At 36.8% G+C, this 23,687-nt stretch overlaps 2 protein-coding genes across 10 annotated transcripts in view; one reads left to right on the forward strand and one right to left on the reverse strand.

Annotated features, from left to right (window-relative positions):
- CLCC1 (chloride channel CLIC like 1) overlaps nucleotides 1-2,792 on the forward strand; it is a 36,985-nt gene extending 34,193 nt beyond the window's left edge. For 3 of the 4 annotated variants that reach the window (XM_006052151.4, XM_025288173.3, XM_006052150.4), the window contains one exon: nucleotides 541-2,792. In XM_006052151.4, the coding sequence (XP_006052213.3) occupies nucleotides 541-786 (246 nt within the window). In that variant the 3' untranslated portion in view covers nucleotides 787-2,792. The remainder of the gene's footprint in view (nucleotides 1-540) is intronic. The other variant, XM_025288174.3, reaches the window with a different exon arrangement.
- Nucleotides 2,793-3,845: 1,053 nt separating this feature from the next.
- The window catches only part of GPSM2 (G protein signaling modulator 2), a 112,769-nt gene continuing 92,927 nt past the window's right edge, over nucleotides 3,846-23,687 (reverse strand). For all 6 annotated transcript variants that reach the window (XM_044944617.2, XM_044944615.2, XM_044944616.2 and 3 more), the window contains 7 exons: nucleotides 22,736-22,844; nucleotides 21,762-21,891; nucleotides 14,791-14,861; nucleotides 12,901-13,077; nucleotides 10,424-10,580; nucleotides 9,315-9,532; nucleotides 3,846-4,659 (listed from right to left, as the gene is read on the reverse strand). In XM_044944617.2, the coding sequence (XP_044800552.1) occupies nucleotides 4,432-4,659; nucleotides 9,315-9,532; nucleotides 10,424-10,580; nucleotides 12,901-13,077; nucleotides 14,791-14,861; nucleotides 21,762-21,891; nucleotides 22,736-22,844 (1,090 nt within the window). In that variant the 3' untranslated portion in view covers nucleotides 3,846-4,431. The remainder of the gene's footprint in view (nucleotides 4,660-9,314; nucleotides 9,533-10,423; nucleotides 10,581-12,900; nucleotides 13,078-14,790; nucleotides 14,862-21,761; nucleotides 21,892-22,735; nucleotides 22,845-23,687) is intronic.

Below are 23,687 nucleotides of genomic sequence, written 5' to 3' on the forward strand. Positions count from 1 at the left end.
ACATGTGGTAGTGTCTGTTTCCGGAGAAGGCAATAGCACCCCACTCCAGTACTCTTGCCTGGAAAATCCCATGGATGAAGGAGCCTGGAAGGCTGCAGTCCATGGGGTCGCTGAGGGTCAGACATGACTGAGCGACTTCACTTTCACTTTTCACTTTCATGCATTGGAGAAGGAAATGGCAACCCACTCCAGTGTTCTTGCCTGGAGAGTCCCAGGGACGAGGCATCCTGGTGGGCTGGATGTCTATGGGGTCACACAGAGTCGGACACGACTGAAGTGACTCAGCAGTGTCTGCTTCAGTGCTACTCTCACAACTCGTCCCACCCTCCTTCCCCCATTGTGTCCACAAGTCTGTCTTCTATGTCCATAGACAGTCCTGTAAAGCTTAACATTTAATTACAGTCCAGCACTGGGACGAGGACTTGAAAGAATTCAATGTTTGCTATAACAGATTTGTGGGAACTTGTTGAACATGTATATTACAAACCTTCATGTTATGTTAATTGAACAATTACAACACTGTAATTCTCTCCTTTGTAGCTTAAATCACCTAATTTGGAATCGAAGCCCAGAGAGATGGGTGAAATCCCAGGAGAAAGCACTCCGACAGAAAGCAGTACTGAAAGCAGCCAGCCAGCGAAGCCTGTCTCTGGTCAGAAGGTGTCAGAGGGTGCAGAAGGTTGCCCTGCAGTGGAGAAGGCCCAGCTTGGGACTGATGCCGCAGGCGGCCCAGAGGAAGGCAGCACGTGCAGCCCAGCAAGCACCGCAGTGGAAGTGTGCGGCTAGAGGAGCACAGACACGGGCCACGGTTCTGAGGTCGTCTTCAAGTTCTGTAAAGTAATCTCTTCACAGCTCTTTCTTCTGCACATATTCTGATATTTACTACATAGGTGCCAACTTTAAACATCAGTATTTTTACTGACAATCAGAATTAACAAGTGTGCATGTATCTCTGTCGAATTTCATTTCTTTGATATTAAGATGCATCCCATAAAGTTTTTGAAGTGTTAATTTTGGAACAGGATCTCATAGATGAACATATGGCAGGTATTAATGATTTTGAATCGTGAAAAAGACCGTGTGAGGTAGGGGACATTGAAAAAGAAGTTGTTTACAGGCATGTATAGGAACCAACTCACCAAAGTGTGCTTTGCCTTTTGGAAGTCCTGTGATACCTACTTTAGTTAATAGAATTATTTCTTAGTTGTGCATCGGACCCAGAATGTTTCTAAAAATGGTAGCTACTCAAAAACAACATTGAAGGAAAGTCACTGCAGTCAAGTTTACCCGCGAGGTCTGCCCCTGAAGCCATGCGCTGCAGCATTTTAGAGCAGCCGTGGAGTCTGCGTCACCAGAGTCAGTCTGACCCCATGTAGGCGGCCCACCAACCAACCTCATTGCTCAACTCTTACAGCTGTTACTGGGCCTGCTTCTTTATCACCCTTTTACTTTACCCTTAGCTAAGACAGAACTGAAGACTGTCAGGGGAATTTAGGTTACATAGCTTGTTCAATTGATAATCTCAATTTTACATACTTTGAGAATGGCTTTATTTCCCCAGTAAATAAGTACACAGGCTTTATAAGGCCTGTTTTCCTTGCTACTTAGAATCCCAGATTTGAGGTTATTAGATATTACTGTATCTTACATTATAGTAAACCATATTGTTCAAGCCATATGAAGATCTAAATTTTAGAGATCTATACAAAGAGAAGGATAAATACCATGATAAAAGACGAGTGGGTTTTTAACCCTAGACAGGTGATATAATCCACACTTTAGTTATTCTGATTTTCAAACTGTTCTTCATTTTAAACTTAAAAAAAAAAGCAATTTATAAATTTTGCACAAAATCTAGCTAGGAAGCCACAATTATATGCATTTGGGTATTCTTTTAACTTTCACACTACAAGTTCCAGTCAGCTGCTTACTAAAAATGATACGAGTCGTTTTAAAATTTTCATGCAGGCATTTCTTTCAGAAAAGATTTAAAGCATTTGCTTTTCTATGTTTTTTTTTACATGAAATGCAGAATACCCCTTCTTGGATCTCAGAAGCATTACTTAGATGCCTATAACAAATTTAATTTTGTGTTAATATTATTTTCTAGCTTAATACTGCAAAACATCATTAGTATTTCATCAGAAAGGTAATTTTTTCCAATAAATGCAAAATGATTTATATAAAACTTTACAGCACAGGCATGTAAGGATGTCTGCATTTTGGGATAGATTGTGAACATCGATGCGTATAAAGTAGTCCTCTGGGGGCCAGGTCTGTTTACTCTGTTGGTGAATGTGCTCCCAAGGTGCTATTTATCCTCTGAGCGGTGAAATGGATCCTCAGTTGATAGACTGTAACTGTGAGAGTAGAGTTAATGTTATTTTGCACTTCTGACTGCTGCTTATCAATCCAAAAGTGAATCTTTAAAAGAAAATTTAAGTAAAAGTTCATCTTTGTATTCTTTCATTACAGACAACCATTTGGGGATGAACTCTACTTTGACAGCTAACAAGGCAACAAGGTACTGCTGTTGAAAGATAACAGCAGAGTTCAGGGAAGACTTATTAAAGCAAATTGAATATTCAAGGTCAGTTTGTAACTAAAAGAAATAGGCTTGTTTATTGTTTAGCCAACATTTATCATTAAAGTCAAGGACTATAGTAACAAGCTTTTAGGAATAGTAGACTGAGGCAGACAGCTTTTTTAAAGCAATTTTTAAGTGGAATGGCTAACACTGAATGTTTATGGTGTCTAAGAGCTACACAAAATAAACACTTATTTTTACATTATTGTGTTTTGGTATGCTGTCTTTGCTCAATAAATGTGCTTGTAAGACAAAGCCCCACAAAATTTAAGTGCAGGTTTTGGTTTTAAACAGGTGCTAATCCAGGACATTATACCCTATATATAATAAATAAAACATAATATAATCTGGGTGTTAACTGAGTACTTTTGACAAAATTTGTGTGATTTTAGAACCAAGAATAATCTCCCCCCAGCCCCCCCGAGCTCTTACTGTGAGTCCAGATTTCTCATTTTTTAAAACATTGGCCATTTGGAGAAGTGGTTCTCATTGCCTATCAGAATCACCTGAAAGAGTTTTAGAATGAACAGAGGCCTAGCTCCCATCGCAGCTGTGCAGAATCAGAAGCAACCAGAAATGAAGGAGTTGCCAGCTTGCTCCAGGTGTGGGCATCTGTATTCCGCAATTCAGTCTTAGTTCAGACCCAGCTCAGTCCCATCCTGGTTGACTTGCTTCTGCTAAACTTATGTCACATTATGTCCCCTTGTAAAACACCATCAGTTTCTGGAAGGAGGAGGAAGAGGCTTAATGACAACTGGGGGCTTAATCTACATTTTTCATACTTAATTTTTGTGGCCTAGGTTTGGAGAAGGCAATGGCAACCCAATCCAGTACTCTTGCCTGGAAAATCCCATGGATGGAGGAGCCTGTTAGGCTGCAGTCCATGGGGTTGCGAAGAGTTGGACACGACTGAACGATTTCACTTTCATGCATTGGAGAAGGAAATGGCAATGCACTCCAGTGTTCTTGCCTGGAGAATCCCAGGGACGGGGGAGCCTGGTGGGCTGCCGTCTCTGGGGTCGCAGAGTCGGACACAACTGAAGCGACTTAGCAGCAGCAGCAGCATAAGGGTTTTGGGGTTTTTTTGGACATTGGGTCCTAAAAAACTTTACAATAGTATTGTGCAACAGAACATACAATTTTAAACCATTACACACAAACACCACCCACCACACACAAATGTACATACATACATACCTGTACTTATATGTATATATATACACATAAATTATTTTTAAAATTACACAGAGAGGCCAACCACACTAAAAGAAGTTTATTCTTAAATTCTTTTATGATGGCTTTGGCCTAAAAATATATTGAAAATAGAGATTTTTCTTAGTGGGAAAAAAAATCTAGATTCTTTAACAGACTATATAATTTTTTACACATTGGTCAAGTATATTATTTTTGTGAAACAGCGTAATTTCTCACTACATCCATGGTTAGGTATAAAAAATTGCCATTATCAATTAAGAGTAAAAAAATTACCTCAACAAGAGGATTAAATCCTACTCTAGATTCATTTTAACTTCCTGCTTTACAAATACTAGGTAAAGGAGTCTGACAAGTTGCCAAAGAACATAATCCCAAGCAGTAATCACAAAAGTTGATGAAGCACCTTTCAAGACACTTCCACTCAGAAACAAGTGAGTGTCCAGAGGAGTGTGAACACTATACTATTGAAGGTTAAATATTTACATCATGCTAAAAACATCTTAAGCTGTAGTACAGTGCTGTACTTTCTCCTTTGAGGAAAAAAGTAGTAGATTGAATTTCCCTGCAGTGTTCTGAAAGGAAATAAGGTCATTAAAAAAAAAAAATTCAACAGTATACTAGTGGTTTGCTTATTTTTTCCCAGAATTTTCAAGTTCCAACAAAGCATTACTCTGCAAAAGGTCCTTGAGGCCAAATTCAGTGTCTCTGTTTTGATCTCGTTGTAAAAGAGCTCTCTGTTCATCCATTCTCTTTGCTTGAGACCGCAAAATGAGGCTAAGAAAGTCCTCATCTGGTACTGTTGGTCCCTTTGTGGCAGCAGGTGGTGGAGCGCATCTCTGATCATCTAATCTGGATCCCTAGAAATTCACAAGAGATTAAAAGACAAATAAGGCGAGCACCAAGGTATGTTATGTCTACCATTCACAATAAGAAGTGTAGCTTTAAATGTTTACTGCCTCTTAGAACTGCTTAGAAATTTACTCAGTCTTTAGATCTGAAAACTAGTAAGATCTTTTCTTTGAAATGACTTATATAATCAGAATATGCCAGTTATGTTATAGTACACAAAAGTATAGCCATAGCTTCATGGCTTTGGTAAGAGTAGTTAAGACACAAGGTCACCTGTGTCCACAATGACAGCTCAAGATTATAATCTTACCATAATAGGCATCACCCAATAAAACTTAGCAAATCTTTAGAAAGGTAATGTGAGATACAGAAACTCTGCATCGCTTCCTTTTAACACTGTCTTTGGCCAAGGGTCAGCAAATAGTGCCCATTGTTCTTGTAACAGTACTTTCATTTCAACACTGTGCTCGTTTGTTTTGAACTGTGTATGGTTGTTTGCCTGCTACAATGGCAGAGTTGAGCAGTTGCAACAAAGGCCAAAGGGCTCAAAAAGCCTAAAATAGTTTCTCTATGGTGACTCAGACAGTAAAGCGTCTGTCTCCAACGTGGGAGACCCGGGTTTGATCCCTGGGTTGGGAAGATTGCCTGGAGAAGGAAATGGCAACCCACTCCAGGATTATTGCCTGGAAAATCCCATGGACAGAGGAGCCTGGTAGGCTACAGCCCATGGGGTCGCTAAGAATCGGACACGACTGAGCGACTATCACACTTCACTATATGGCCCTTTACAGAAAAAGTTTGCCTACCCTTGGTCTTAAGCATTTAAATCTTTAAGTTCTAGCTTATGGTTCTTAGAAGTATGTTAGAAATGTTTTTGATCAAATAAAAAATAAAAGCACTTTAAAAGTCTGCAGGATAGTGTCTGGTATTGAGCCTACGAGGAAGAGTAGGGCTGTGACAGCTGGCATCTGAGCGCCCTCTGCGTTGCCAGGCGCTGTGCACTCATGTGCCTAAACATTCAGCCGCGCGATCCCGTGAGGATGCAGTGGTGGACTGGCCACTCGTCACACCACCCTGGTGCACACACATACCTGCTTCACGCTTCATCATCTCTCCTGTCCCAGTTCTTGGTCCTGTCATTGTCCTCTAATTCATCCAGCACTCAGGCACTTCAGTTCCTAGACCTCCTCTCCCCTGGTGTTCTCATCCTTACCCTCTGCCTTATCCATTAGCTCTCATGGTCAGAGGCCAGACAGTTATTCTTATAAACTGCACCATCTCTGAAATCACTTTAATATCCCATGTTGACCACTGATTCTCCAGTACTCTTCCAGTAAATCATTTTTTTAAAAACTGAGATAAAATAAACATAACATAAATTTACCATTTTACCCATTTTTAAGTGTACGGTTCGGTATCAGGTACATTCATATTGTGGAATTATCACCACCATCCATCTCCAGAACTTTTTTAGCCTTGCAAGACTGAAACTCTACACCTATTAACAACTCCGCACCCTCCCCTCCCTCCAGCCTCCGCAACCACCATCCTCCTCTGTCTCTTAACTGACCCATACAAGTGCAATCACACAGTGTGTGTCCTCTTGTGACTGTATTTCTCAGCATAATAGCTTCAAGGTTCATCCATGTTGTAGTGTGTTTTTAAGGCCGAAAATATTCCACTGTGTAAGTACACCACGTTTTGTTTATCCAGTCATCTGTTGGTAGACACTCGGGTTGCTTCCAGCTTTGGCTGTTGTGAATATGGGTGTATCATATTGTGAACAAGTATCTGTTCATGTCCTCGTTTTCAGTCATACCCAGAAGTGGGATTGCTGGATCATATAATTGTTTTTAATTTTTTAAGGAACTGGCATCGAGTTTTCCATAGGAGCTTCACCATTTTATAATCCTACCTGCCATGCACAAGGGTGCCAATTTCTCCACATCCACAATATTGGCTATTTTCTGCATTTTTTGGTTTGTTTTGATAGCTGTCCTAATGGGTGTAAGATGGTATGTAACTGTGGTTTGATCGTCCTTTCTCTAATGATTTATGATGTCAAGCATCTTTTCCTGTGCTTATTGGCCGTTTGTATATCTTCTCTGGAGAAGGATCTATTTGTGTTCTTTGCCCATTTTGAATCAGGTTTTTTTGTTGTCGTTGAGCTTTTGGAGTTCTCTATATTTTGGATTAATCTTTATCAGTTATATGATTTGCAGATATTTTCTGTGGGTTGCCTTTGTGCTTTGTTGATAGTGTCTCTGCATAGAAATTTTAAACTTTCATGAAGTCCAATTTGTCTTTTTCTTTTTTATTCCCTATGCCTTTAGTGTTATAATCAAGAAACCATAGCCAAATCTCAAGTCATGAAGCTTTCCCCTTATGTTTTATTCTAAGAGTTTTATAGTTTTTAGCTCTTATATTTAGGTCACTGATCCACTTTGAGTTAATTTTTGTATATGGCTATTAGGTATGTATGTATGTAGATATCCAGTTTTCCCAGCATCAGTTGTTAAGATTCCTTCCATACTGAATGGTCTTGGCAACCTTGCTGAAAATTGTTTCACCATATAAATATGAGTGTTTACTTCTGGGCTGTCTATGTATCATTATGCTTGTATGACACTGTTTTGATTACTGTAGCTCTGTAGTAAATTCGGAAATCTGGAAGTGTGAGTCCTCCAACATTGTTCTTCCTATTCAAGACAGTTTTGGTTATTTGGGTTTCCTTCAGATTCCATCTGCATTTTCGGATGGATTTTTTATTTATGTAAAAAGGTGTCACTGAAGGAAAAAGTCTTACAGTCCATGAACGTGAGACTTATGTCATCTTTAATTTCTATCAGAAATATTCTGTAGTTTTCAGTGTATGAGTCTTTCACCTTCTTGGTTAATTCCTAAGTATTCTCTTTGATACTACTTACAGCCTACTGTAATTGAAACCGTTTTTTTTTAATTTCCCTTTTGGACTGTTCATTATTAGCTTATAGAAACACAACTGATTGTGGATGTTGATATTATATCTTTTAACTTTGTGACTTTCTAACTTTTTTTTCTTGGTGAAATCTTTGATTTTCTACACATAAGATCCTGTCATTTCCAGGGAATTTCCTGGTGGTCCCGTGGCTAGGGCTCCACGCTGTTACTGCAGGATCATGGCTTTAACCCCTAGTTGGGGAACTAAAATCCCTCATGCCATGCGGTGCAGCCAAAGGAAAAGGAAAAGACCCTGTTATCTCTAAAACAGAGACAATTTTACTTCTTTACCAATTTGGATGCCTTCTGTTTCTTTTCCTTACCTAACTGGCTAAAATTTCTGGTACTATGTTGAATATAAGTGGCCAAGTGGGCATCCATGTCTTATTCCTGATCTGAAGCTGTCGGTCTTTTTTTACTGAGTATGATGATCACACATACTGAGCACTGATATGATGATAGCTGGGGTAAATGATTTTTATTATGTCATGGTAGTTTCCTGCTATTCCTAGTTTGTTTATCATGAAAATGTGTTGAATTTCATCAAATAATTTTTCTGCATCAATAAGATGATTGTTTTTTCCTTCATTTCATTATTGTGGTATATTACATTGGTTGATTTCCATATGTTGAACGATCTTTGGATTCTAGGAATAAACCGCATTAGGTTTTATGGCATATAATCCTTTTAACATGGTGCTGGATTCTGTTTGCTAGTATTTTGTTCATTTTTGCATCTACATTCGAAAAGGATATTGGTCTGTAGTTTTCTTATAGAGTCTTAACTGGCTTTGGTATCAGGGCAGTATTTGCCTCATAGAATGGCATAGGAAGTGTTCCCTTTCTTCAATTTTTGGAATTGGTGTTGTTTAAACATTTGGTAGAATTTACCCATGAAGCCATTAGTCCAGGGCTTTTCTTCTGTCAGGATTTTTTTTCTTCTTCTTCTTCTCTGTTTCAGTACATGGCACTGAATTTATTGAAATTTATTCAGTTATTCAAGCCGAAAAGGTAGGAATCATCCTGAATTCTCTTTCTCATACCCTCCATCTAGTTTATTAACAGATCTTGCCAACCAACCCTAATTTCAAAAATAAGTCCCTATTCTGACCACTTACCACTATGCCACCACACTAGTCCAAGTCACCAGTATGTTTTGCTTTATTACCACATTAGTTTCCTTCTGACACCCTTGCCATGACATTCTTTCAGCAGTTGTTAGGATGATCCCTCAGAACCCTCTAATGTCTTTCTATCACATCTGGAATACAAGACCTCATCATGGCCTACAAGAGTCTATGATCTAGGCTCTGACTACTTCATCCTCATCCTATAAGCTCTCCTCTACCCTTTATCCTATGCCAGTCACACTAGCCACCTTGCCATTCCTTGAACATGCTGTCTCTGCACCGAATGCTCTTTCAGTAAATATTCACTGCTTTACCTTATTCAGGTCTGTGTTGCGGTGTCTACCACAGCTCAGCATCACCCATCAGCAACACCCCACCTCACAGCCAAAAGGAACACAAAAGAAGAAGCTATCACAAGGGAATGTCTCCCCGAATCATCAACTGATTGCCTCACTAATATACAATGAGCTTTTCCCAAGTTAGAATCATAATACTGCAAAAGTTCTCAACAACATCTGAGTTATATACAGAATGATAAAACTATGCAGACATGCCTGACATTTGACGAGGATGTCAAAGAAGTCTTCATCAGGCTCTTTGTTGTCATTAGTCATCAGATGGCCAAGTACTGACTGACTGTTGTTTTGTGTCAGACGAAGCCCGGGCAGATTACTGAAACTGGCCCTCTGGTCATCTAGACGGCGGCTCTGTGAGCTGGCAAGAAGGTCTAAAAATTCATCTGTGTTGGGGGACACCACAGAAACTGGTGGTGCTATGGATAGAGGGGAAAAAAAAAAATCCCAAAATAACAGTCATTTAAGCATATTATATACATATAATTTATTTCTGCCTTATTCAGTCCCAGTGCCCTCTCTGCCCTCTAGTTTAGCTCTGTTGCTGAGCATCACTGATAGGCTAGGGCCAGACTAGATGGGTGGTGAAGGGAGAATCAATTTCAGAGTACTGCATATGGTTATTCAGATTTGACTGTATTTCCCTTTATCTAATAGCACCTAATATGCAACTTTATAAGATATGGGGCTAGATTTTGGAGGTAAATAGCTTTTCTTACATAATTTCTCAGCCCAGGATGAATGGGACATTATTTTTATTTCATGCTCTGGTCAGGACATTTAGCTAACTATAAGTGCTGCTGGAAAGTCTTGATCTTCAGGAGAAGTCTTTTGATAGCTGAAATAGAAAATTTTAAGTAGCCAACCTATTTTAATCTTTCTAAGGCTCAGGCAAGCCTTAGCTTCAGGTTCAGCCATAGCCACAGGTTCCGCTTCAGTCTGTCTAAGCTTTTCTTTTTTAAACCACGCATGAAGCATTCGTATTTTACACGTAATCATAAGGTATGTATAACTAAAATATTTTCCTTATTATTGTTAAGTTAGATTTTCTTTTCCCCAACCCCTAGGAAGCTCAGGAGGCAGTATGATACAGTTATTAGAAAGTACACAGCACTAGATAGAAATACAGATAAACTCAGGGGAACTAAAACAAAACCTTGTTTAAAACTGTACAAATTCCAGCATTTCAAATATACTTTGATTCAGGCTCCTTGATTGTACCTCCTATGATAAGAATTAAATTCTCAGAAATAACTACAAGAATATCAAAGAGAACTACTCAAACTGCAGGAGAGGCACAGATAACTTACTTTTTAGCATCCTTTTGAGGGGAGTGGAAGCTGCCGCTGCAGCTGATGTCGAGTTCTTCTCTTGTAAGCAGCACCTCTGATCATCCATCCGATTGCTTTGAAATCGGCTTAATAGGTCAAAGAACCCTTCATCGCTGATAGAATCTGCACTGATCTTCTAAAATATTGAGAGAAAAATCTCAACATTCCAGCATTATCCTTAGATCATCAGTGAAACAATATCATCTACCTCAAATGCAAAGGATGACGATTTAGAGTAAAAAGTTGACATTTTCTTTGTGTAAGATGGCACCACTTGGTAATAGTTATTTCAGTTCAACTAACAAAAAGCATTTCTAGTTATTTTACTTTTTGATCCTTGTATTTCTAAAGCTAAATAAGTGCACCTCAGACTTAGGGGAACTGTTACAGATACTGAATGAATTACCCAAATGTCAGTGATATGAACATGTGCCCCAGGTTCAAGTTCAGCTCTGAGATTCTACAACAGAATTTAAGTAAACTAAGAACTGATAAACTAAGAAAGTGTGTATATTTTCTTGATATAGTGACTTCTAAGGTCTTTTACTGTAAAGATTTGAAGATCCTGAAAAAATTATAAACTTCAAATGAATACTTGAGAAAGAGGGATACCTGTTATACTATATTTGGAAAGATTCAAAACTAAAATGACTAATGTTTAACAAAGGTAGTTTTTTCACAATGACAGTCTTTATTGAAGTACATATACACAAAATGTTATGAGCCCTAGGAGAAGGGTGCAATTAATTCTTAGGTGAAATAGAAGCTTACGTGATATTTGAGTTCCTGAGCATAAGCATTGGCAGGGTAAAGATGTTTCATACTGATTAATATGCAATTCCAAAGATTTGTAGTGTTCAGGGGATAATGAACTAAAGGGCAGACATGGGTAGTGAAGAAGGGGAGAAGAGGAGGCCAAGACAAAGGCCTCTGTATGACAGACTAACAAGCTAATTAAGGCTTATCCTATGTGAAATGAGAGGAGCATGGGAATAGTCAACTTTAAGCAGTTTTGTACAGAAATAAAGCTGGCCCTTCCTGGTTTGAAGAGGTTAATAATGCAGGGAGAGGGATCAGTGTAGGTACCTATTCCAGAAATTTGGGTAAGATAAAGTAGTACATTAAGAATTAATACACAGTAGCAGAGATTTCTTAGGGATTAACTGGAAGGGAAGGAGGAGGAGTCTAGAATGACGCCTGTGTTCCCAGCCTGGGTGACAGTGTACAAACAGCATCCCTTTTACTGAAGTAAGGAAAACAAGAGGGCTTGAGGTTTGGGAATGGTAAGTATGTGTATAAGCTACAGTCAAATGCATTAATCACTAACAAGACTTTTTCTAGAAGCATGAAGCCTCTTAATTCATAATTCTGCACACTGAAAGACAACAAGTCTCCGAAAATACAGACATCTTCAGTTAGGCTAACTGTGCTTGGTTAAGACCTCAAACCTTGAACAAAGATATTGCCTTCCAGTTCTGCTGTGGATCTACAAAAATATTCCTGGACCATTTTTATATACCTCATAATGTTTCCTTTTGTTAGTCATACATGTGTAAGCAACATGTAAAAAACTGATAGAATCAAGGCAAACAACACTGCAGGGTGCAGATATAAATAAAATGCTGACAACAAGATCAACAGAAATCTGTTAAATAAAAGACTACCACAGTTTTTTCAAAGGTTCTCACTGCTTGAAAAATGGACTTGGTAATTTGAAGTAGCTTCTTTGTAATTTATCTGATCTTTTTTTTATCAGTGTAGGGTAGCTTCGGAGAAGGCAATAGCACCCCACTCCAGTACTCTTGCCTGGAAAATCCCATGGATGGAAGAGCCTGGAAGGCTGCAGTCTATGGGGTCACTGAGGGTCGGATACGACTGAGCGTCTTCACTTTCACTTTTCACCTTCATGCATTGGAGAAGGAAATGGCAACCCACTCCAGTGTTCTTGCCTGGAGAATCCCAGGGACGGGAAGCCTGGTGGGCTGCCGTCTGTGGGGTCGCACAGAGTCGGACACAACTGAAGTGACTTAGCAGCAGCAGCAGGGTAGCTTAGAGATACCCCTGATACTTACCAGTAATCCCATGGTATTTTTCAATTTCTAAATATTTTGTTATATTTAATAATATGAGTCCTACGCTCACTTTTAAGCAAAATTGTTTTTATCTCTATTAGAATTTTAGTAATAGAAATAAAGTTGATGCATGCAGACAGTTCTCACTTTAAATTAGTATTTAAAAATCCTTGAACATCTGAATTTAATGTGTTCTGACTTCTAAACTGAATGGAGGACATTTTAGTTTCTAGCTTTGAAAAATACAGAAAAAATAGGAAAATACAGAAGATTACTATGAATAAGAAAGACATTTATATTGACTATCTAATAATAAATTATAAAAATCCAGTATGAATATAAAAAACTCAAAACACAATATTCTAAAACTTATTTTAAACATACCCTTTGAGAATTCGGAATTCGGTGATCAATGGAATTACTAGCGTCTTGGAGAACTTTAGTGGAGGAATTAGTTTTGTATTTTTTCCCCTTCAGTCTGTTGACAAAGAGGAGCTTTGCAGAAGGTTTGGCAATAAGAGGCTTTTGTTTAGCAAGAATTTCACTGTTCCAGTTTTGTACCTACAGAATTATAAATGGAAAACAGGACATTAAAAAAAATCAGTAACTGGGAGCGGGGTGAGTTAATACATTCCTTTTTGACAATATATCTCACTGTTTTCAAAAGCTTGGACCAAATGTATGCTATGAATTTCTTATTATCAAAATATTAAAGTGGAGGTTTTTAGAAATCTTAATAAGTTTGCCAAAAGTCATAAAAATAAATTTTGGATGGTCAGAGAAGCTGAAGTTTTATTCTCAATGTGAGTTACCTGAAAATCAATTACAACTGGAAAGTTTGAATATCTAGAATTTTTAACCTTAAAAATTGACATCTAAAACTTAGGAAGCAGTAGTAATTTTTTGTTGATAAAACTACTGAACTCTTTGACTTTATTATGAGGTAAAAAAAAAATCACAACTTAGAGATAAAGCCTTATCATCATTTGTCTATTGGAAAATTACAGGGTTGAATGTGATCAGCTTCTCATGGAATTACTGTTAGTACCACTTACAGATGCACCAAATTAATTTTGCTGCTTATTACTAGGTTCCTACCTACTAGAAGAAGGAAGATCTAAACTGACTTAAAAGTTTTTTGTTTTCTATTTTTTTTTTAACACTCTAGATTTAAAGATTTGCAAACCACACTCACAATATAAGAGGTAAATAATTGGAGAAAATCACAAAGCCCTTCAGAAGTTAACCAGAAGTTAAAAAAAAAAAACCTGTTTGTAATTAAAAATATATATTGGAAATTAGTTCAAATCAGATGTTGGTCACATGATGACTACTTACACAAAACATGTCAATATTCAAAAATCATATGCCTATTATAAAAATAGAGCAGAAGAATATTTAATGACACTAAGATGTTGATATAGTACTGTATTATAAAATAGTATCTTAATATTCATATAAAATGTAAGATGAACAAATACAAAAATATTAATTTTCCTTTTGGAAGGTGTGATTATTGATAATTTTAATTTGCTCGTTGGAAGTTTCCCAAGTTATTATAATAGATATATCTTATAAAAAGTGTTTTAAGAAATATCAATACAGCATAAACAAATAAGAGCAAACCATAGCAGTGTATTTAAGATAAATGGAGGTGGAAGAAAGCAGCCTAGATTTATTCTTCAGTAACCTTTTTCCCAATTAAGTCCCTTCTCTGTTACTTAAAAAACCAACAAAATCCTAGAGAAGATGCATCTTGAATAAAGAGTTATTGCTTTGTTTAAAAAAGCTTTTCAAAAGTGCAGCCAGAAAAACTAGCTTGATCATAAGTATCATTAATCTTGCCAATAATGTTGCTGGTATTTAGTTGAAAAAGTTTCTTAATCCTTTTTTTTAAATTTTTCCTGATCTTCTTTTAATTAAAGAAAAACAAAATAGTGCATGTACATGGTAAAATATTCAAACACTTCAAAACAGTATATAAAGTAAGCATTTCTTATAACCCAGACAGCAGTCTTCCCAGAGGTAATCAAGTTGTCAAGTATCTTACATGCCCTTCTGCTGCCATGCAATTATAAAGGATATATATGCATAAAAGTTCTCTTGAACAGATGGCACCATACTGTACACACTGTTTTTGCACTGTACTTGATTCTTTTCAAAGGAAAATGTTCAAGTGATATCCATATGACAGGACTTAAATTATTTCATTTAAATTAAAAGTTGCTGAAATATTTTAACAGTTCAAGAAATTTAAAAAGAAAAACTGTCAACCTTTTCTGGTGTTAACTTCATAAGCTCCATGTTTTCCATACTGTGTCGGCGTCCAAACTTGGGGCGTGCACCTTTGGGAAAAAAAAGTTAATTCAAATAAACTAGGGAGCCCTTAAGACTGCAAATTCAGCATCACTATGTTATTTAAAGTCTGCTCCACAAACCCATATGGAAGGAGGAAACATGTATAAACATATATTCTTTCAAGAATAATAATTTTCCACACGAACTAAATGAATAAAACATTTTGATGTAAGGAAGTTAAGATTTTGGTTGGAAACTAACTTTGGTTACTAACATTACCCCTTAATTTAGAAAAGGCATTTCATAATAACTGGTTTTATATGATACACACAGTCTCCTAAAACCCACCCAAATGGTAGAGCAGTTTAAAAGTAAAAATATAAGGAAAGCATAAGGCCTTCAATTTTGAGGTAAGAATCAAAATAACATCCCCAATACACTTCTCAGTTATCTGTTTCCATTTTAAGATCTCCACTGACAATAGATTTACTGCCAGTCAGGAACAAAGTTTAATAAAAAGATCTTCAAATATCCTTTTCAAAAAGGTATCATTAAATATGAAAAGTTTTTATAGCCAAGAAATACATGATAATACCCAGTTTAAGAAAAAAACCATGGCCAACACATTAACTCCCCCTTTTGTAACTCACCCTATAAAATCCCTCTTCCTCCATAATTCATGTTTTCATCACACATGATACGCCTCTAAGCAATGGAAGTTGTTATATGCACTATGGGAATGGTCTCATACTGCATGTTCTCTAACTTGCTTCCTTTGAGCAATCTCATGTTTGTGAGACTCATCCAAGTTGCTACGAGTAGTTCAGTTTTCATGCGATTTATAGGACTAAGAAAGCATATACCGTTTCTGTTGGTGACAGATATTTAGGTTGCTTCCAATTATTTGTTGTAAGCAATATTACTACAGAAATTCTTGGAAATACTTCATGTACATGAGCAAGGCTTTGTTTTTTGGATGTCAGACATGTGTAACTGGGAGTGGAGCTGCAGGATCATACGGCTGGTACATCTCCAACTCTACCAAAATGTTGCCTGACTGCTCTTTTGAGTACAACTTGTACTCCCATCAACACTGCATAAGGATTTCTATTACCTATTTGTTTCAAACTGGTATCAGGCCTTTTAATTTTCATCCACCTCATCCACCAATACTACCTCACTATGGTTTTCCCTGATTAAGTGAAAGTCGCTCAGTCGTGTCCAATTCTTTGCAACCTCATTGATAGTCCATGCAATTCTCCAGGCCAGAATACTGGAGTGGGTAGCTGTTCCCTTCTCCAGGGGATCTTCCCAACCCAAGGATCAAATCCAGGTCTCCCACATTGCAGGCGGATTCTTTATCAGCTGAGCCACCAGGGAAGCTTTCCCTGATTAAATGGGTTTAAAAAGTGAAAATCACTCAGTCGTGTCCAATTTTTTGCAACCCCATGGACTATACAGTCCATGGAATTCTCCAGGCCAGAATACTGGAGTGGTAGCCTTTCCCTTCTCCTGGGGATCTTCCCAACCCAGGGATCGAATCCAGGTCTCCCGCATTGCAGGCAGATTCTTTACCAGCTGAGCCATAAGAGAAGCCCAAGAATACTGGAGCGGGTAGGCTAGCCCTTCTCCAGGGGATCTTCCTGACTCAACTGAACCAGGGTCTCCTTCATTGCAGGCGGATTCTTTCCCAACTGAGCTATGAGGGAAGCCCACCTTCTCATATATTTATGGGCTATTTGTATTTCTTCTATTCATCACTTTTGCCTATCTTTTTAGTTAGGTTATCTGTCTTAATTCATAGGAGTTCTTATACATTGAGGATACAAATCCTTTTTAATCATTTGTGTTGCAAATGTCCTCTCAGTTTGTGGTTTCTCTTTATGGTTTCTTTTAATGAAAGGAAGTTCTTAATTTCAATGTCAGTTTTCTTAATGGTTTTGTTTTTGTGTTTTGAGAAATCCTTCCCCTCTCTGATATCTTGACGATATTCTCCTTTATTTTCAGAGATACCATACCAATTGAACAGACCCCTCACTCACTGTGATATGACCTTGAGCAATTACCTCTGTCATTCTGTTTTTCTCATTTGTAAAGAACAACGAAACCTACCTTATATATCACTGTGTGATGATAAATGCATCATCACTTGTAAAGGGGTCGGTCAATGCCTGGTACACAGTAAGCATTTAGCAAGTGTTAGATGGCTGATCATAATTACTGCTTTAAATCTGTCTTTCATATTTAAATCTTTGGTCCATCAGGAATTTTTATGTGATACTAATTTCCATATATGCAAGGATTAAAAATATAGAGGCTCTATATCCTATTTGAGCTATTTGTCTCTATGCCAATAACACTGTCTTAATTAGCTTTATAATCTTTATATCTGTACAGAAAGCACTTCTCATTTCTTGTTTTTCATCAGGAATGTTTTGGCTTTGAGTTCTTAGCCCATTTTTCTTTCATGTAAATTCATGAACGACCTCATTGAGTTCCATGAAAAAGCTGTCATGATTTTCTTAGCAGCACAATGAATATATATCAATTTGGGAAGAACCGACATCTTTTATAATATTTAGTTTTTTGACAGGAGCAATTCCTGACAGAAATGTGTTTAATTTTCCCTTTATGCTGGATTTTCTCATTTCTCCTTTCAGTTTAGTTCATTTGCTTTTGTACATTGAAGTTTTGTTATTAGGCTTACCAGGTATCATACATATATATATATATAAGACTTTTTCTCCCTGGTGAATTGAATTGTTAACCATTGTGAAGTGACTGTCTTCTTAACAAGATCTTTTGCCTTAAAAGTACATTTTATCTGTTATTAATACAGCTGTACAGCTGTACCAGATTCTCTTCATTAGTTTTTCCATGGTACCCTTTTTTCCCCCCAATCCTTTTACTGTCAGACTTACATATTTAGTTGGATTTTGCTCTTTTACCAATTGGATACTCCTGTCCTTTACATGGAACATTTACATTTAATAGAATTACTGACATATTTGGATATTTGAGCTATTTTCTTTATTGTGTTTACTAATATATATTATTAATTGGTTTCCTCATATTCAGTCCACTTGAATTCCTGTTTATTTTAAATACATTGTGGGCTTGGTTTGCTAATATTTTGTTTAGAATTTTTCCATCTATGTTCATGAGTAAAGATTTGCCTGTAATTTTCCTTTCTTATATATATTGTTCTTGTCTAGTTTGGATATCAAGGTTATACTGTTTTCAGAAAGACTAATAGTGTTCTACTTTTCCAGTTACCTATATAATTTTACAGAAGGTTGGAATCAGTTTTCTTAAATGTTTGGGAGGTCACACTGTAAAATCCCCTTGGCCAGGTATTTTCTCAGTGGAAGGATTTTAAATAATGGACCAAATTTCTCTATGATTTTAGGCATTAGTGATGTCATCCATTCACATTACATTCTACCATTAGATTTTTCTAGATTCAATTTTGGTAAGCCTTTTTTTTTTAAGAAATTGTCCATTTCTTCTAGGTTTTCAAATAAAACTACTCAGGATAATCTCTTTATAATGTCTGCTGCATCTACATTATATCCCTTCTTTCTCTTTTTTTTCCCCTCAAATAATCTTGCTGTAGATTTGTTAGTCTTTAACTAAATTTTTGGGTTTTTAAAAATTCTCTTGGGCTTCCCTGGTGGCTCGGTGGTTAAGAATCCACCTGCCAAAGCAGGATACACAGGTTTGATCCCTGGTCCAGGAAGATCCCACATGTGTAAGCCCATGTGCCACAACTATTGAGCCTGTGCTCCAGCGCCCAGGAGGCGCAGCTACTGCAGCCCGAGTGCCTTAGAATGAATGCCCCACACTAGATAAGCCACCACAATGAGAAGCCCGCGCCCCACAACTAGAAAGTAGCCCCCACCTGCCGCAACTGGAGACTAGCCCGCCCAGCAATGAAGACCTAGCACAGCAAAAAAAAAAGAAACTCTCTATTGAATCTTTGTTTTAATAGCATTAATTTCTGTTATTTCTTGCCTTCTATTTCTTTTGAGGGTTTTTTTAATTTTTTACTTAAAAGCTGGATAGTCAGCTCACTGAATCTTTTTCCTTTTTAAACATGATATGATGTAAGTTTTGCACCAATGTAAGTTATGTATCCTATAAATTAAAATTCAGTCCTAAATTATTTTCTAATTTTATGTTAAGATTTCTTCTTAAGCCCATAAGGTTTAAGTGTGTTTTTAAGTTTTCAAATGAATATGTGTTATATATTATCTTCTTGTTAATTTCTAGCTTAACCGTACCATGCTCAAGCATGAACTCTTCGTGATACAGATTCTTTCAAATTTGCTGGTTTGGCACGGTGGTTAAATTTTTGGAAGTGTTTCATGAATGCTTTCAAAGAATGTGAATTATCAATATTGTGAAAATGACTATACTACCAAATGCAATCTATAGATTCAATGCAATCCCTATCAAATTACCAATGGCATTTTTCACAGAACTAGAACAAAACATATTACAATTTGTATGGAAACACAAAAGACCCTGAATAGCCAAAGCAGTCTTGAGAAAGAAGAATGGAGCTGGAGTAATCAACTTCCTGACTTCAGACTATACCACAAAGCTACAGTCATCAAGAGAGTATGTACTGGTACAAAGACAGAAATATAGACCAATGGAACAAGATAGAAAGCCCAGAGACACACCCACACACCTTATCTTTGACAAAGGAAGCAAGAATATACAATGAGGAAAAGATAGTCTCTTCAATAAGTGGTGTTGGGAACACTGGACAGCTACATGTAAAAGAATGAAATTAGACACTTCCTAATAACATGCACAAAGAAAAACTCAGAATGGTGTAAAGACCTAAATGTAAGACCAGAAACTATAAAACCTTAGAGGAAAAAACAGGCAGAACACTGTAGGACATAAATCACAGCAAGATCCTCTGACTCACCTCCTAGAATAATGGAAATAAAAGCAAAAATAAACAAGTGGGACCTAATTAAACTTAGCAGCTTTTGCATAGCAAAGGAAACTACAGACAAGGTGAAAAGACAGCCCTCAGAATGGGAGAAAATAATAGCAAATGAAACAACTGACAAAGGATTATTTTCCAAATAAACAAACAACCCAGTCAAAAAGTGGACAAAAAACCTAAACAGACCTTTAGGTGGTTTAATCGCTAAGTCGTGTCTGACCCTTGAGACTCCATGGATTGTAGCCCAATAGGCTCCTATGTCCATGGGATTTCCCAGGCAAGAATACTGGAGTGGGTTACCATTTCCGTCTCCAGGGGATGGAACCTGGGTCTCCAGCATTGCAGGTGGAGCCACCATCTGAGCCACCAGGGAAGCCTTTAGCCACTAGCCATATGTGGCTTTTAAAACTTTAAATGGCATTTAAAAATTCACTTCTTTTTGCACTAGCCACATTTCAAGTGCTCAACAGCTACATATGGCTAGAGGCTATCCTAGTGGACAGCACAGATACAGAACATTTTATTCTTCACAGAAAGTTCTATTACATGGATCTAGAGTGTAGGATAAGAGGGAAAAGGATAACATTAGAAAGGAAGGAAGGATATGGATAGGCAGAAAATAGAAAAGGAAAGAGGGAAGAGAAAAGGTCAGCAACCAAACCCCAGGCACTACAGATGTCAAGGATGGAAACATGAGAAAGAGTAGAGTCATGAAGATGGGTGGTCAAGTGAGGTGGAGGCAAACCAGAAAGAAGTTAATCCTGGAGGCCAAATGAATGAAGCATTTGAAGAGGTAATGATCAGCTATAGGAAATACTGCTGAGAAATCAAATAAGCTGACATCTAAAACTGACCACTGTATTTGGTAAAATGGAGGTCTCTGGTACCTTGAAAAGGTCTCAGTGTCATGATGGGGCCAAAGTCAAGAGTCCAGTGACTCTGAGGCAGAGTCCAGTGGGTTGAAGAGAGAATGGGAGGAGAATATGACAAGGAACAGGGATATTATTTTCAAGTTTTGTTATAGAGGGATACAAAGGAATTGATCTATAGCTGGAGGGATCCATGAGGACACATGATCATTTGTTAAAATATGAGAAGCTATTACAACTTAACCTACTTGAAAATTAAACACAGGAAAACCTTTTAGTCCATTATTCAATTACAATGTACATGGTTGAGTTTACCATACTGTTCATACTTCACTATCATTTTTCAACTAAATGTTCTTTCACAGTCTTAATCAGGTAACTAGCCACTGATTTTTTCTTTTCCTTCTTGCTTTTCTTTGTATGGGTTAGAGGAGGATATTGCAAAGATAAAAGCTAGATTTTTCACTGACTTTCAAGTTCAAAACATGTCTGTGTCAGTAATTTTTTTCAGACTGAGAATTTTTAAAGCCTAAGCTGAATGTTTAATGGAACTCACATAAGATTACATATAAATGGTATTCAAAACTGTGATTCTAATCTTGTTAATTTTATTTTTTTAATCAAAAGGGGTTTTTTCCACTTAGAAACAGTAGCATATTTTTTCCTGTGACAACATCAAAACCAAATCAGCATCTAAAGAAAAGTTCTAGGTTTTCTGAATTAAAAAAAAAAAAATCCTAGGAGATTTTCCCTTAGAAACAAAATGAGGGGAAAAAACCTAAACAAATGTTAAATATGTAAAGACATTTGAAATTTAAAAGGTTAAATAGTAAAATTTTAAATTTTTGTTTCTTCATGTTTATAAATTTTTGAACCAGCCCACAGATACAGAATTTAAATGTATTTTTACAAAAAAAACTATACCTTCACCATATTCATGATAAAAGCTATAAAATAGGGTATATTGATAAATTAATGGGACAGTGGTAAAGCAAAAAGGTATAAAAAGTTCCTATGTTATATATCTTTCTGGATATGGTAAACTTGAAATAAATAATTTAAATATAAATCTTAAGGATAAAGAAATTGGGTTTTGAACATCTAATACTTACCATGCAAACTGTTATCAATTTCAATATTTTCTGATATCATTGAATTGTTTGTGCTGTAGCTCAGACCAAGAACCATTTGAAGGTCTGAGAGATTCAGTCGGGCTGTAAGCTCACCACTTCTATCTCCAACCTACAACCACAAGCATTTATTTATATATTTAGAGTAGTATTTAAAGTAAAGAATGGTGAAGATTAGTTGAAAATATTGTGAACCTAAAACTGGAAGAAAATATGGAGAAATGAAAATAGTTATTTTAGAATTATAATACTATGAATGAAATGGTTTTTTCCATTAATACTATTTTAAAGAAGAAAGAAAAGGAAAGTTTCTAAACTATGGCAGTAGGACCGATGAATATATTCTATCAACTCTTCTCTAAATATTAGACTGCTCTCAATCTCTGTGATCAATTAAATAATAATGTAGGTTATTCTGTGACATGTTAACTTGGCATCGCATGAATAAAATTTCCTTATAATATTTATTTCCATACTGTAGTAGCAGTATTAAACCAGCACTAGACATTACACTAGGCACTTTTATATACTTTCTCTCTAATCCTTATAACCATTTGCAAAGCAGTTATTATTTCCATTTTACAGATGAAAGAAATGATGCTCAGAAAAGGTTTCCAAGCTCAAAAAGCCAGCAAATGGCAGAATTGTAACAGGAACCAGTCCTTGATTCTAAAAGCCATCTTCCTCCTTTCATACCATGCTACTTTTCCACAAAGGGATGGGGACAGTAGAGATAGGTCAGTAATCCTCTCACTCCTCTATCCTACATCAAGGCCAGTGCAAACATACCTCTGATCTGTATCTTAAAATGCTTTCAGTTCTTATGCCTAGAGAACAATATATAATTAAATTTATTACTCAGCCATATAGCAGGATCCTAGAGAAATAATAGGGCTGCAGATCTGTGAATCACAGTAGCACAGATAAGCACAGATAACCATTTTTTAGTTTCATACCTCTCTTGAAATTTCCAAGTGTTTTTCAGCAAAATGCATCGCTCGGTCATGATTTCCTAGAGCTGTGTATGCATTTCCTAAGCTCCAACATGCTCTTCCTTCACCAATTCTACAAAATAATTCAAAGTTAACATACAGTTATCTGAAAGGAAGTCGGTGTGAAGAATAAAATCAAGTAGTAATTAAAAGTATAAAACAATTCTTTGAATTTATTTGGTCTTTCTTATAAAGAACAAACTATCATAATACTAGAGATATACAGTTGGCCTGCTTCAGGTTATGCATCTGGGGATTCAACCATGATCTGAGAAACTCCTGGATATGGAGGGCCGGTTGTACTACAGCATTTTACACAAGAGGCTTGAGTCTCCATGGCTTTTAGTATCAACAGGGGTCCTGGAATCTTAACCACCATAGATATCAAGGGACAACTGTGTTAAAATATCCAGATAATACTGAACTCAGAGTCAAGTTTTAAAATGGACAAGATTTTTTTTTTAAACATGTAGTATATTATAAATAAAGTCTCAGGGATAGGTCTTGTAATTCAACTACCCCATTTTCTTTCTATGATAGCCTTACTGGGTAATCACTCACCACGAGGAAGACAGAACTCACTACCTCTTGAATTAGCATACTTCATTTTGAATAAGTATATAGAATTTTTCACACTGAAATAAAAATCTATCCCGTTTAAAGCAAATGTCAGAAACTAAAGTCCTGTACAAATATTCTGTTTTTCCATATAGTTAAAAAAAAAAAGAATTAGCCATCAACATTTAAAAATCAGAATATTTTATATAAAACTCAGAATTCCTCCCTTCTCTTGAAAAAAGAGGTGGCTTTGGATCCTCATTCCTGGCCTGCGACACTTAGCTGGAGTGAAATAGCAGCTGTCCCCTTAACATTAGGAGTAATATCGAATTTCACCACAATTTTCCACACTGATCTA

This window comes from Bubalus bubalis, chromosome 6 (genome assembly GCF_019923935.1).
Source record: "Bubalus bubalis isolate 160015118507 breed Murrah chromosome 6, NDDB_SH_1, whole genome shotgun sequence".
NCBI lineage: Eukaryota > Metazoa > Chordata > Mammalia > Artiodactyla > Bovidae > Bubalus > Bubalus bubalis.